At 34.1% G+C, this 12,929-nt stretch overlaps 1 protein-coding gene across 4 annotated transcripts in view; it reads right to left on the bottom strand.

Annotated features, from left to right (window-relative positions):
- The window catches only part of NCAM2 (neural cell adhesion molecule 2), a 283,578-nt gene that overhangs the window by 57,208 nt on the left and 213,441 nt on the right, over positions 1-12,929 (bottom strand). For all 4 annotated transcript variants that reach the window (XR_003990100.1, XM_030476672.1, XM_030476673.1 and 1 more), the window contains exon 12: positions 6,763-6,936. Coding sequence is in view for 3 of the 4 variants with exons in the window: in XM_030476672.1 (XP_030332532.1) it covers positions 6,763-6,936 (174 nt within the window). In the remaining variant the exon portion in view is untranslated. The remainder of the gene's footprint in view (positions 1-6,762; positions 6,937-12,929) is intronic.

The raw sequence follows: 12,929 nt of genomic DNA, 5'->3' as shown, positions 1-12,929 counted from the left end.
TTTTAATCCATGTTTTCACTGGTCTTAAACTGCCTGCCTACCAGGCTGCTAAATGGAGAACCAGATGCTGATGCTGAATTCACAACCCAGAAATGTGTTCTGAATGACTTATGGCATCATTTAACATGTACAAAAATCTCTGAGACTTCAGGTATAAATTACACGGGGTTCATATCTCTCAGGAATCCATGTGAAAATTCCCAGTTTAATGGTGAAGTATTGTTACACTGGGTAAGTGTTTTAGTAATCAATGGGATACATACTATCATGCTTCAGTACGAAAGAAGCACGAACTACAAAACCTACAACCTAAGATGTAGTACATGTGAATTCTAACTCATGTATCTACTAGATTTCCTCCCCATGAAAATAACAAGATACAGTAATTGCTATATTTCACCATAAGAAAGAATATCTTTTTGCATAATGATGTTTTTGAAATCTTGGTGGAAAATGATGCACTCTAAGCTTCTGAACTCTTCTGAAAGAATGTCCGTTTCTGTGATGTCTATTGAAAAGTCTTGCTTAAAGACAGAAAATGAAGTTCAGCAGTTTTAACCCAAAACCTGAACTGCACAGACATACACACACACAAAAAACATCACCCTTTCATTGCTTGGAACATAATTTTTACAAACACAAAAAGAAAATGTAATGACCTGATTTTAAATTTACTAAATATTTTTGATTAGAAGCATTACAATAAGATTCGCCTACATTCATGCACACTTTGTCACTGATACAGCTAATTCAAAAGTAAAAAGTATGACACAGAGATAGACAACTTCAAGTTTTAATTACACCATCAACACTGGCATGTACATAATTTCCTTTAAGGACATGTGTAGTAAAAAGAGTATCAGTACCAGGCATAATACAGCAAGGCAGTTTAAAAACGTATCTTGGTAACAGAAAATAATTACTATAATGTGCCTAAAAAAGAAGAGTTACATGCATGTGAAAAAATAGTAGACAGGACCTTCTTTAAAAATCCCCTCATTTCACAAACAAACCACTTAATACAAAATTTCCATGCATAGAGAGATTCAAAACTCCGGACAAAGCCCTAACAAAGCTTTGAAGTTGGCCCTGCTGTGACCTGGGGGGTCTGGAGCAGATGGGCCCTTTCTTTCAGAATTATTTTATGATTTCATGAAGCCCATTAAATTTAATGCACTTAGATAAAAAAACTGATCTGAACCTGCTGAGATTTGAATGTGAAATTACAAAGTAGTACTTCTTTCAGATTTGATATCCAAATTGTCAAGAATCAGAGAGAAAGTGAAAATTTATGTTGAAAGCAAATACTAGCAGTAGTACTTAAAGTTTGAAAACATCTTCATAGCTAAAACTAAAATCATAAATGTAGTGGTCTTCAGTTTGCATAAGATTAAGATACTGTACACACTTGCTTAGTATGTATTTTCTTAAAAAAGAATGCCTTTGATTATTTTTGTTTGTTATGCTTATTTTTCAGATAGGTAGCTAAATGCCACTTGTCCACCAATCAGTGGATTTCCTTTTCTTGTACAAAGAGTGAACATTTGAACATTTCTTAGGTTTTAATGTTTTTCATCCTTTCATTTTGCATTATAATGGAAAGTTGTAAAAACGCATATTTAAATAAATATTTAACTGCTTTCCATACACAGCCTGATTAAGCTACCATAAGACTTTGAAAATTACTGTCTCCTTCCATAGAATATACAATAAAAAAGCATAAGCATATGTTGATAAAGCATCCCTGATGTGTCTTGATATTACTGCATGAAATACATTTACAAGTAATGTATTCAATACTGAATTATATTTGGCATGTTATTTCATAAAGCTTCTGCTTTCTGCCACCCAAAGAAAAATCTCTAATGTCAAGAGAGAAAGCATACTTGACCATTAAAATTCAAAACACAAACAGATTCAAAAAAGCATCTCTTATGTTAATTTTCTGTTGGTTTTTTTTTTTTTTTCCTACCCCATGTTTTTGGAAATATTTCCATTGTAGAAAATATTTTACGTTAATATCTTATAAATACTGAATGAAGTCCAGGAATAATTTGGTCAAAAGATTTGAAACTCAATAGACTATCTCCTGAAAAAACCAAGACCTACAGACATTAAAAAAGCCCACACATTTCATTTTGTCTGGTGTGTTGTGTTGTGTTGTGTTTTGGTTTCTTTTTTTTTTTTCTGACCGATTGAGAAATAAAGATTTTGTATTCCTGTTAAAGACGCACAGAATTTTTCAGAGCGCATGTTTTTTTCAGGTTTCGAGCACACCTTCACAGTGGTTTAGGTTTGTGTATAAGCTAAGTCCCTTTCATTATCTTTTTCATGATGAATGCATTATTTGCTGCCTCTGAACCAGAATTACTGATGTTTATAATTCTATTAAGACAAAACAAGAACTTGAGTGCTTCTGTATTAAAGTTATACTAGTGGTGCTTTCTCAGGGACTGAATCTCACAGTCCATTCTGATTCTTCCTTGGAAAACTCAATACTGCTTGATAGGGAAAAATAATGCAGGCTTTTTCTTATGAAGTCTTTGCTGATTACACAGAAATGAGTAGTGATTCTTTTTTTTTTTTTTTTATTTTTTTATTTTTAACAAAATCACACAGAAGATTGTAGTCAGTCAAATCTTCCCAGCACAGGTATCTCAGGCCTTCATGCTGGTTTCCTTGTGTCTACAGAGAAAAGCATGGCAATGCACTTCACTGATTGTTATCCCCTTCCTGATGGTGCATGGGCAACATCTCACACTCAGGGATTTTCCAGCTATCTCGCTGAAAGGATGCAAATGCTCCTTAGGGAATGAACCTTGCCTGCATTATCTGCACTTCTGTTACTTCAAGATCAATGGTCTTCTTCACACTACTGACAGGGTTATAAATGTCTGGATCCATGACTGTCCCTGCCCACCCACCTCCCCTCAGGACTCTGGCCCACAGGGAGCCCCACTGCACCATGACTGTAAAGTGAAGCTATACATAGATTTGCAGCTAGCCTGCAACAAAACAATTTTCATATTTAGAAGAACACCTAACAAGTGGAGAAAAAATCTGGCTACCTTTTGCTCTCTGAGCTCCTGGTGAACTATGATAGTGTTGATTATGACTTTTATACGTTGAAGTTGGTGTATCAGATTGATTGATTGCTTCAGTTTCTGTGCTCTCCTTCAATAGCTGCAATCAGCAGACTTTCAAATGATATTTTTTTCATTATAAAAGACAATGGGGAGGGAATAAGGAAACAGATATTCTTGGCTATAGCTCCAAGACTGGAATTTTCTCCGTAATTTGACCTGAAAACTAGTACAGTTAGAGTCAAAAGCCTCTGTTTTGAGGGATTCTTTGAAGCAACTAGCAGTGTTCTACCTAGATGAAGAGAACTGGAGGCTGTTTGAATAGATTTGCCCAGAATCTATTTCATGCTGCTTTATTTTTCTGATTAAGCTTATCTGTATTTACTGAATTATTGCTTACATAAGAATGCCTAACAATTTTTGTAAGCATCTATTTTATTTTTCATATAAATAAAACCAGACAATTGTGATCCTATTTGTAGTTTTTAGACATAATTATTGGGTCATAATCACAAGAAAATTAATGACTTGTTAGCATCAGTAGCAATTTCTTTAAAAATCTTTTTGAAACATCTATTAATCATTTATTAACACTTTAGTTAATAAACTAGTTAAAAACTAACTTCTGTACAGACATTTCCACAATGTTTGCTTCATTTAAAAATATGGTTTTCATCGATTTTATGAGTTTAGGGCTGTTCTCTGTGACTGTAGGAAGACAACTACACTATTCCTTCTGCTCATAGTAGAGAGGGATCAGAAGATGTGGTTTAGCTTTCACAATCTCTGTACTGGAAGGCTAACAATCTTCCAGGCACAACTTTCTCCTGCATGTAGGTTTTTCTGCCTCTTTCCCTTAAAAGATGGTCTCAGAACTTGCATATTACCTACACTGTGGCAAGAAAGGACTGCAGTGCTGTTTTAGCACTTCTGAGTTAAATCAGTCTGATAAAAGGACATCCTATGAAATTTCAGCATAGTTTATCACTGGCTGCTGGTGAAAAAATCATGACTCATGCATTACGTATGCATCGTTACTTGAGATGTGCAAGCAATTAACTGTCCCTGTGTAAACAGCATTTATATTTGAATCTTAGCCATAAACCTGTCCCTAAAATGTGAACAGATGAAAAAAAGCAATTTTGTTTCCATTAAGGAATATTGACCAAGTATGGAAATTATGATGACCCAACTACAAATCATAATACAGAATACTGACTGTGTGTAGTCTAAACATCCTCCTCACTCAGCTGAGAAGATGTTGAGGCATAGAAAGTGTCCTTAGTTACCAAAGCAAGATGAGAAACTATCTCAAAACTATGCAATTTCTCTTATAATTCAAAAGACTTAAAAGCATTCTAAATGTCTCAAAAAGCATAAAGAAAAATGAAAAGCCTTCCCCTAAGAAAAGCCTCTTTAAAAATTCTTTTAGGAACTGAAAATAGGGAGTTAGAAGAGGATATCTCAATGTTATCCTACCTTGACACTCTAAGTAGGCTAAACTGTAAATGGAGAGATTAATCAGATGTTTTAGAAAACTTGCTAACCCCCTTGAATGCTCCCAGGAACAAGAAAAGACTGAATTTTTCAGAAATATTCCAGTTACATTTAGCAGTATTTTCATTTTAAAAAAGGACACTAATATTGTTTTTTGACATCTTCAACTGCAAAGACTTTGCTCTGGGCTGTTCAGTATGTGTTCTGGCAGCACACCTTGTTTTTCTGGTTTGGCCCTATAGTACCTCACAAATCGAACAAGTTTTTAACTCATCACAGAATATCTGCAAGAACTTCCAATAAATACAACTGGGTACCTTTTGATTTCCCTATCAAATTACATACTGTAGCATCAACATTTAGAAAACCAAGATGGCTCCTGCTTAGCAAATATCTGAAATTCTGAAATAGTTTTTGATTTCTGAAGTAGTTCAGAGATAAATTCAGAGAAACAAAAGCTATACAATCTCAACCTTTCTAGACAAGGGTATACAGATAGAGATTTCAGAAAACATCATTAATTAAATATGGATGTAGCATTAATTTTTAATACTGTCCAATGTCTTCTCAGTAAAGTTTACATTCCTGATATTTATCTATTACTAAGTGTATCTAGTTGTAGACCAAGATGACTTTTCAGGTTGTTTTCATATTTACTAGGTTTTGTCATCAGTCAGAGCAGTCTTTGGTAATACATTCTATTAAAAGGTACCTTTAAGATGCTCAAAACCAGCGTGAACTATTTTGTTTTTTCAGCAAAACCTCTCAGTAGTACAGTTGGGGGACAATGAAATGAAGAGGAAAATGTGTGGTTGAAAGAAGGCAAACCCCCTGAAAACTTTCAAGTGAGAAAGGAGGACAAACTGCAAAAAGGCGAATTGGAAAAAGGAAGACGTAGGGAAATAAAATGACAGCATGTAGAGCTTTTTTCTCAAAGAAGCTGTATATTCAATTTTAGTAGGGATGGCAGCAGAGATCCTAAATACCCATAATCTACTTCACAGTGGTATTGTCTTCATAAGGATTGCAGGTATTTGTACATGCTACTCTACTCTGTTTTTAGAATAAATTACCATACAATTCAAACAGTTATTGTACTAAAATAGTTCCAAGAAGATCAATTCATGTTATACAGAAGTCTTTAAAATTAGCTGTTTACAACTTAAATGCATGTAATACTGTAAAAATATTTCAAAATCAGTGTGAACTTCTGAAGGGAGCTCCAGCCAACTCTAGTAACAAGAGTCTGTTAAGTTATATATCTTTCCCTAATGTAAACTTCACATTAACAGAAATAATAGAAAATAAAGTTTTATGGGAAGCAAGGTAAATACACTATTTTATAAAGTTAACACAGAACTTTTTTTTTGTTCAGGCTTTACATTTAAATTAAGCATCTGTGTGATTGCACTCTGTAGTCACCGGGTTTGGTCTCATTTGAGTACACTATGCCCTATTACACAGACTCATCACTCCAGATTTTAGTATTTGGTATACTGTAGTTCTCATCAGAGAAGTGATTGCCAATTTATTGAAGGAAATAGCTATGAGAAAAAAGTCTCAAACTTAGTCTGAAACATAACATGAAAAAAAGGGAAGAGGTACATTAATGTTCATTAACGTGTATGCCCTGCAACTGGAAGAAACACACTGTGTTCTTTAGATCTTCTCGTACTGAAAGAAAAACAAGCTTACTGGACTAAAATTAATGCCACTATGATTTACAGTATTACATTTATACACACATTTTCTGTGTTTGGTTAAGAAAAACAAGATAAAAAGTCATTACATGCTGCTTTGAATATATGTTAACTACATGTCCATTATATGTTTCTTTAAAATAATTCCATAATTTGGAACATGGTCTGCTTAGTAGAGAATTTTTGTATGTGGATTATGGGATGTGAAAGGGAAAAAGATAACACATATAATCATATGTTATGCTACATTTTTTCTCCCATCACTGTGCTGATAGCTGCAAAACCATCATTCACCTCCTGCTGTATAAAACAGAAGACAGTTGGGGCTGCTTTAACTTGCACTGCCTGTTAAAAAAATTCAAAGGTAAATATGGATGCAAGCAAATGAGGATCTGCTGAATGTATTAACATTGCTCTATGCATTAACACTGTATAAACATCCCACCTCAGCATGTACTTGCATTTATTTTTTGTGTACTTACTTTGAACTCCATGGGAGCGAACTATTTTCCAGGTTTCTGAGGCTACCTCTTTTATATCCACTTGGTAATGATGAATGGGCACACCTCCATGTGAATCGGGTTTGTTGAACAAAACTTTGGCAGTAGTTTGTGACAGCTCTAAAACTCGTACTCCATAAGGATTTGATGGCACATCTAAAAAAGTACAAACATCTATTTAATAATCAGCAGCAACTAGACAGACCTAAACAGTTGATAATCTACCTGAAAAAGTCTCCTTAGCATCTTAAAGAGAGAAAAAAAAAAATCTAGAATATGATGTAATAATGTTTGGATTAGGTAAACAGCTTAAGCTTTCTAATAGAGAGCTGTAAGAAAACCGCAGCTATTTTCTTGTATGATAAAATTATGCAAAACCATTTTCAATTTCTGCCTTTCTTTTACAATATGATCTTTTTTAATAGCTAATTTCATCGTAGGGAAATGTAAGAGATTCATTTGTTTACTGTACAATTATGTGAAGGAGAATAACAAACTTTAAATCCAATTTAACAAGAATAAGAGTTATGGCTAAATAGATCATTCAGAGTCTGAATTCTTCTAAATAAGATTAAGACAAAAATGTACAAATAATTTAGCAATTTTTATGAAACTTTGAAATACAGTTGACAACATGAATACTTCCCCCCCCCCCCGAAGACTGGATTCCAAGCTACTAGAAAGGAATATAAATGGAAGGTTTCCATTCTCTTTTCTGTTTAAGAAATAATCTGCATAACAGGTTGAAAGAAACATTTTCTCTGAAATCAAAAGCAAGTACATATCTTTCAAAATAAAAAAGAACTATGAAAATAAAGTAGGTATCTGTAGGTGTTGAGATGCTAAATACAAAACAAAAGCAAAGAAATAACCTTGGGGGCAGTACATCTTTAAAAAGAGAAACATCATGTTACTTTTACAATGCGTGACCAAACTAGCACATAGAAGACTAAAGACTAACTTTTCTAATTGTCCTACATTTTAAAGTGTTTTAACTACGAAAAATTTAAAATACTAGGAAGAATTTTAGTTCTGTGGACAGGGAATACCAGGGATCTGAAACACCATTAAAAATTTCTTTTCTGATACACCTGACAATTTTATTTTCATACCTGCTTACAGATTTGACATTGCTTTTGTCTCCATGGTATGGAAGGTATTTTTATACGGACATGTAAGAATTTGAGCCAAAGCCCTTCAGTTGGTTAGTGGGTACTGAACCATTTACATAAAATGCGGTCTTTATTCAAGGGCTGTCAAAGAGTTGGGAATAAACAGAGAATCAATATTAGCTTCACCCAGTATCGTACGTAAATGAGAACGAGCCAAAAAATATCTATAAAATATTTAAGAATGGATTTAAGGACATATTCAGCCACAAATTCTCAGGAAAAGGACACCTTCCAAAGCTGCTCTAAAGGGGCGGATCTGTATAACCTTTCAATAATCAGGCAACTAAATTTTTCCAGTTGTCAGAGTGTATTAATGGTAATATCATACCTCTTATAGTTGGCATTTCTGAATACAGGTCTCTTGAAACTTCCAGTGCTCGGTGCTTATTGGGTTAAAACCAGCACAGATTTATTTACATAGATGAATGATTTTAGTATCATTTACTTAAAGACCCAACTACATCAATCCATGACATTAAAGTTTTGAGTAGAATGCAAATCTCTGCTTGAGCGATACAAACCCTCCAATCATATCTTATTCTAGGAAACATTCACTTCACCAGGATGTAGAATGTTGAAGAAATAGTTATATGCATTGCTTGCTATGCAAGCATTGATCCCAAAATCAGAGGAGGATGAGGATTAGAACCACCTTGTGACTCTTTTCTCCTGCAGGTTCTCATTACAGCTAAGAGCAATTTTATTTTTTTCCCCCAATAACCACAGTACTTTAAGCATCATTCTTTCTCTCCCTAGCTCAGATGACTATTCTGAGAGAGGTGGGAAAAATACAACATAGGAATGCCAGCAAAAGCAATCCAGGACAGCCAAAGTGAAGCAGCATACCACTGTATGAGTGATGTGGATACCAATCACTTAGGAAGATTAATGTAGCTCAGCAGTACTGAAGATAAATGCTCTTTGGATTTAACTGCAAGCTGAAAGCTGCTGTGGATACCTATAATATTACAAATAGTTTTGAAACACTTTTATTCCTTTTCTGTTAAAAGATTTCAATACGAAAGAAAAAATTTTGTTTAAGGTTGAATGGATATTTGATTACACTCAGGGTATTTTTATGTTAGTTTTTGTATGCTCTTTTTATAAGGCAATTCACTGTTAACTTCAGTTTCAATCAGAACAATTATTTGGTCAATGGTATGAAACAGAAGTGTGTTATTTACATATACACTTTGTTCTTGACTTTCATAATGATAAGGAGATCACTTTTCCTTGCGTCTTTATGTCTGCGTAAGATTAACTGTAATAAACATGGCATAGGGAAGAAGACATCCCTCAGGAAGAACCTTATGTTCTCTATTGCAGATTCAAGTATAATTTCTGCCAAATGAAGATATGATTCCATTTGGTAACAAGCATAAAATGAAGCTTCTGTGAAAAGCCAGTAAAATATTTTGCATAACTAGCACAATGCAGTACGTTTAAAACTCATTTAAGTGTGAAATACATCCATAATACTATTTTAAGTATGCATCCCACAATATAAGCAACCCACGCATGCAGGTAACTTTTATGCAGTTTTCAGAGTTGAGCTATATGAGTTTTAAAGAAAAGAGTGAATTTAACTGAAGGAAATACAACAGGAAATATATTCCTAGCCAAAATCAGAAACAAATACTAGCAATTCCATTAAGATAGAATAAAATACCTACTACCTTTTTCAGGCTAGACAAATCTAGAATTTTTTTCCCAAAAAAGATCATTAGCAACATAACGAACTGAATTTAATTCTGTAGTTCTCTAATGAGTATGAATTTGATCATGCAAAGTAAACAGCCCTCTGGTCCTGATCTAGCTAAATATTTCAGCATTTGAGCTTTCCTCTGTCAGCTGAAATTATTTGGAGCATTGCCATGATTTTTATGTTAGAATTGCAAGGCTTTTGGCTCAATGTTTAGCACGAGTGAAGAATAATTTGTAAAGTTGTGTACTCTGAAGTCTGCATTTGGAATGACAGAACTATGGATGCTTCTTGTTCTTCTTTTCTTCTAAGACCAGCCAAATGAATCTTAGAGGTCAGCTATGGGCACCGATTACTCTTTCATATACTTTTACGGATATATGTTGAAGGACTATATAGCAGAAAAAGTATGCGTTTTCTTTTCTGTGATCTAAAGATCACTTAGTGATGGCACAGATTCTGATACACTTTCTCAAAAGTTCCACTGCTATCTTTGTTGTCAATTACACTTCTGCCAAAACAAGGGATAATTCACCAAAAGTTACCCCTTTAAATTAAAATAAGTCATTAAAAGAAACAAGTGAGACACTTAGTCAACTTCATCTTCTTTCCACAGTGTCTATTCTTCTGTTCAGTATGTGACTGCATTCACATATGATGTTAAAGAATCCCTTAAAAAATAAAAAGAGATCCCCAAAGAATAACTTGATGTATTTTGTACTTGGCACACAAAGCTGGTTAGCATGGACAAACTTTGCGATACACTGGCCTAAATTAAGTAGTAAGAGAAGTACACACAAAATTATGACTACATCTTTATCTCCACTGATATGTAAGTACTCTTTCAAGTCTATTACTATGATTACCCAACCCATTCAATAAATGACCACCATTCTGGGGATTTTCTTTTCAAGCTATTTTTCCTAATAGTTTTATGGAAGAAAATTTTCCTTCTGAGAGTTTAGCAGTCCTGGTGTAAATGGAGAAAAGGAAGTGATAGTGTGAGAGTAGGTAGTGGGGTCAGAGATTTACCTTCCAATTAGCTCGTCTCCTATCTCGTGCCAATATGTTCCTAGTGCAGTTTTGCAGCTTTTCCTGTCTCTGTATATCTGGCATATAGATATTGACTGAAAGCAACTATGTCTAAACGCTGAACGTAAGTAGTACCAGGAGCAGGGCAGGGCAAGACATGGGGCTAGGGACTAGACCTTTGGAGTCAAAAATTTCCATGAAATAATACATGCTTACATTTCCTTACAACAGAGAAAAATTTCAATATTAAATCTACAAGTTAGGCTCATAGCTAATTTTTAAACTATGTTCACTGCCTATTAATACGGTTTCTGCCAGCAGTTGATCCTGTTAATACTTAGTCACTGTAAGTCTGTGTTGAGGTGCAGTTCCAGGCATGATATGGTAAGATCAGAATCTCAACCTTCATTAAAAATGAAAGTATATTCTACTTGCAAAGACTGAAAAAAGACTGAGGTAAAAAGGTGAATCAGACTATTTATCTGAACTTTTAACCCCTTTGCCATCCCAGAATAGAAGGGGAAAGCAAAATCTAAGATGAGTAAGGCCATGAGAGACTTAGAAGTGAATCATAATTTACCTTACATTTTAGGACCTCTGGATTCTGTACAGCTGTACACTGCTATGGGCAAAATAAACATTAATATTTAAAGAAAATATTTACGTGAAAAATCTATTTATCTATACAAAAACATTTAAAATAACAAAAAGGAAAAATGCTTTGCTAGTTAATATCATCTCTCTGCATACTGATATTTCACATAAACTATGACTGAACTAGATCTGGGCAAATCTAGGAATATCTGTGCTCACCTTAGGCTCTGAAAGCCATTGGGATAATCTGCCAAGCTCACCTGGCTTGCCAAAGCCTAAGCCTGTCATAGAGAAAAAACAGAGTATAAGAAGGATTCTAAAATAAAAGTTGTGGTTGTGATGTGAAGTAATAAATTTTCAGTGACAAGAAATGAAAAAGACTGTGGTTCTTTTCACATTCTACATGTTACTTATAAAGCAATTTAAATGCTTAAGCAATGAAAAAAGGAGGATGTCAACCATCTGGTATTTTTAAGAGTTGATCACCACACATCAGGTGGTGAGCACCTCTGATTAACCTTTTAAAAAGTGCAGAAGTTTCTCACCATTTACCAGTAAAAGCCAGCACCTTTCAGTGTGAAACCTTAGACAGGTTGCAATTCTTCAATTGTTTTGAAATGTTTAAATGAAAGTGTCTGGAATTCAGGCTGATTCAGTAGGTCTGTATAATTTGAGTGCACAGGTATAGTTTTCCTGCCAAACAAAATGGTATGGTTGCAAATTGTGTCTAAATTCTGAAAGAAAACTTCTTCTATCATCAGTAAATCTAATTTCTTAAGGGCAACAGAAATAAAGATAATGGCATTGTGACAGTACGATCACATTTTAACTAGCAGTAAATTAAAAAAAGGGTAGTTTGATTCTGCTGAAAACTGGCAAAGCAGAAAAATGGAACAAAACATGAAGCAACAAGTCATTTCTGCAGAATTTTAAGAGGAAACTATTCAGAAAAATTATAATTATTTGTAAAATTTATCCTACCAGCAGACTTTGCTTAATACTGTCTCCAAGTTTGAAATAGTATTTATTTTTCCTGACAGAACCATTGTGAAAGTATACTATGCCCCAGCATTAGTACTTACAGTTAAAGACAGAAGGAAATCTGTCTGTATTGAAATGCATGAAAAAGTTTTATAGGCTTTAATTTGGAAACTATCAATCATTAGGGCTTCCTAATCCACCAAAGTGAAGCAACAGAGGTAGTAAAACTAGAAAGAAAGCTGCATTTGACATTTTATATCTGTAATTATTATGGTGGTTTTATTCTCTATCTCCCTGGTTGCTTTTCATTTCCAGCTGATGCTAGCTTAAGTGCAAAACTTGTAGCAGTGATCTACATTTGTTATTTGCAGGTTTTTACTTTTAAAAAAGTCTATTTAGATGCAAATGCTAATAATGTAAATCTTTCAGGATACTGAACACTATGCATTACACTCCTTTAAGTAGTGCCTAGCATAATGAAGCCTGACACCTCCAGCCCCACATAAATTCTACACTACAATGTTAAGAATACATATTCATTTCATGTCATTATACAGAGTGTCCATATATGGCTCATGCTTTACATAACTTCCCATAATTCTTTATTCATTACATATTCACTAAATATACCCTGACTTACCTTTTTATAACTCCAATACATTTTTTTT

This window comes from Strigops habroptila, chromosome 2 (genome assembly GCF_004027225.2).
Source record: "Strigops habroptila isolate Jane chromosome 2, bStrHab1.2.pri, whole genome shotgun sequence".
NCBI classification, from domain to species: domain Eukaryota; kingdom Metazoa; phylum Chordata; class Aves; order Psittaciformes; family Psittacidae; genus Strigops; species Strigops habroptila.
The sequence above is the reverse complement of the archived record's forward strand: the minus strand, read 5'-3'. Positions and strand labels throughout refer to the sequence as shown.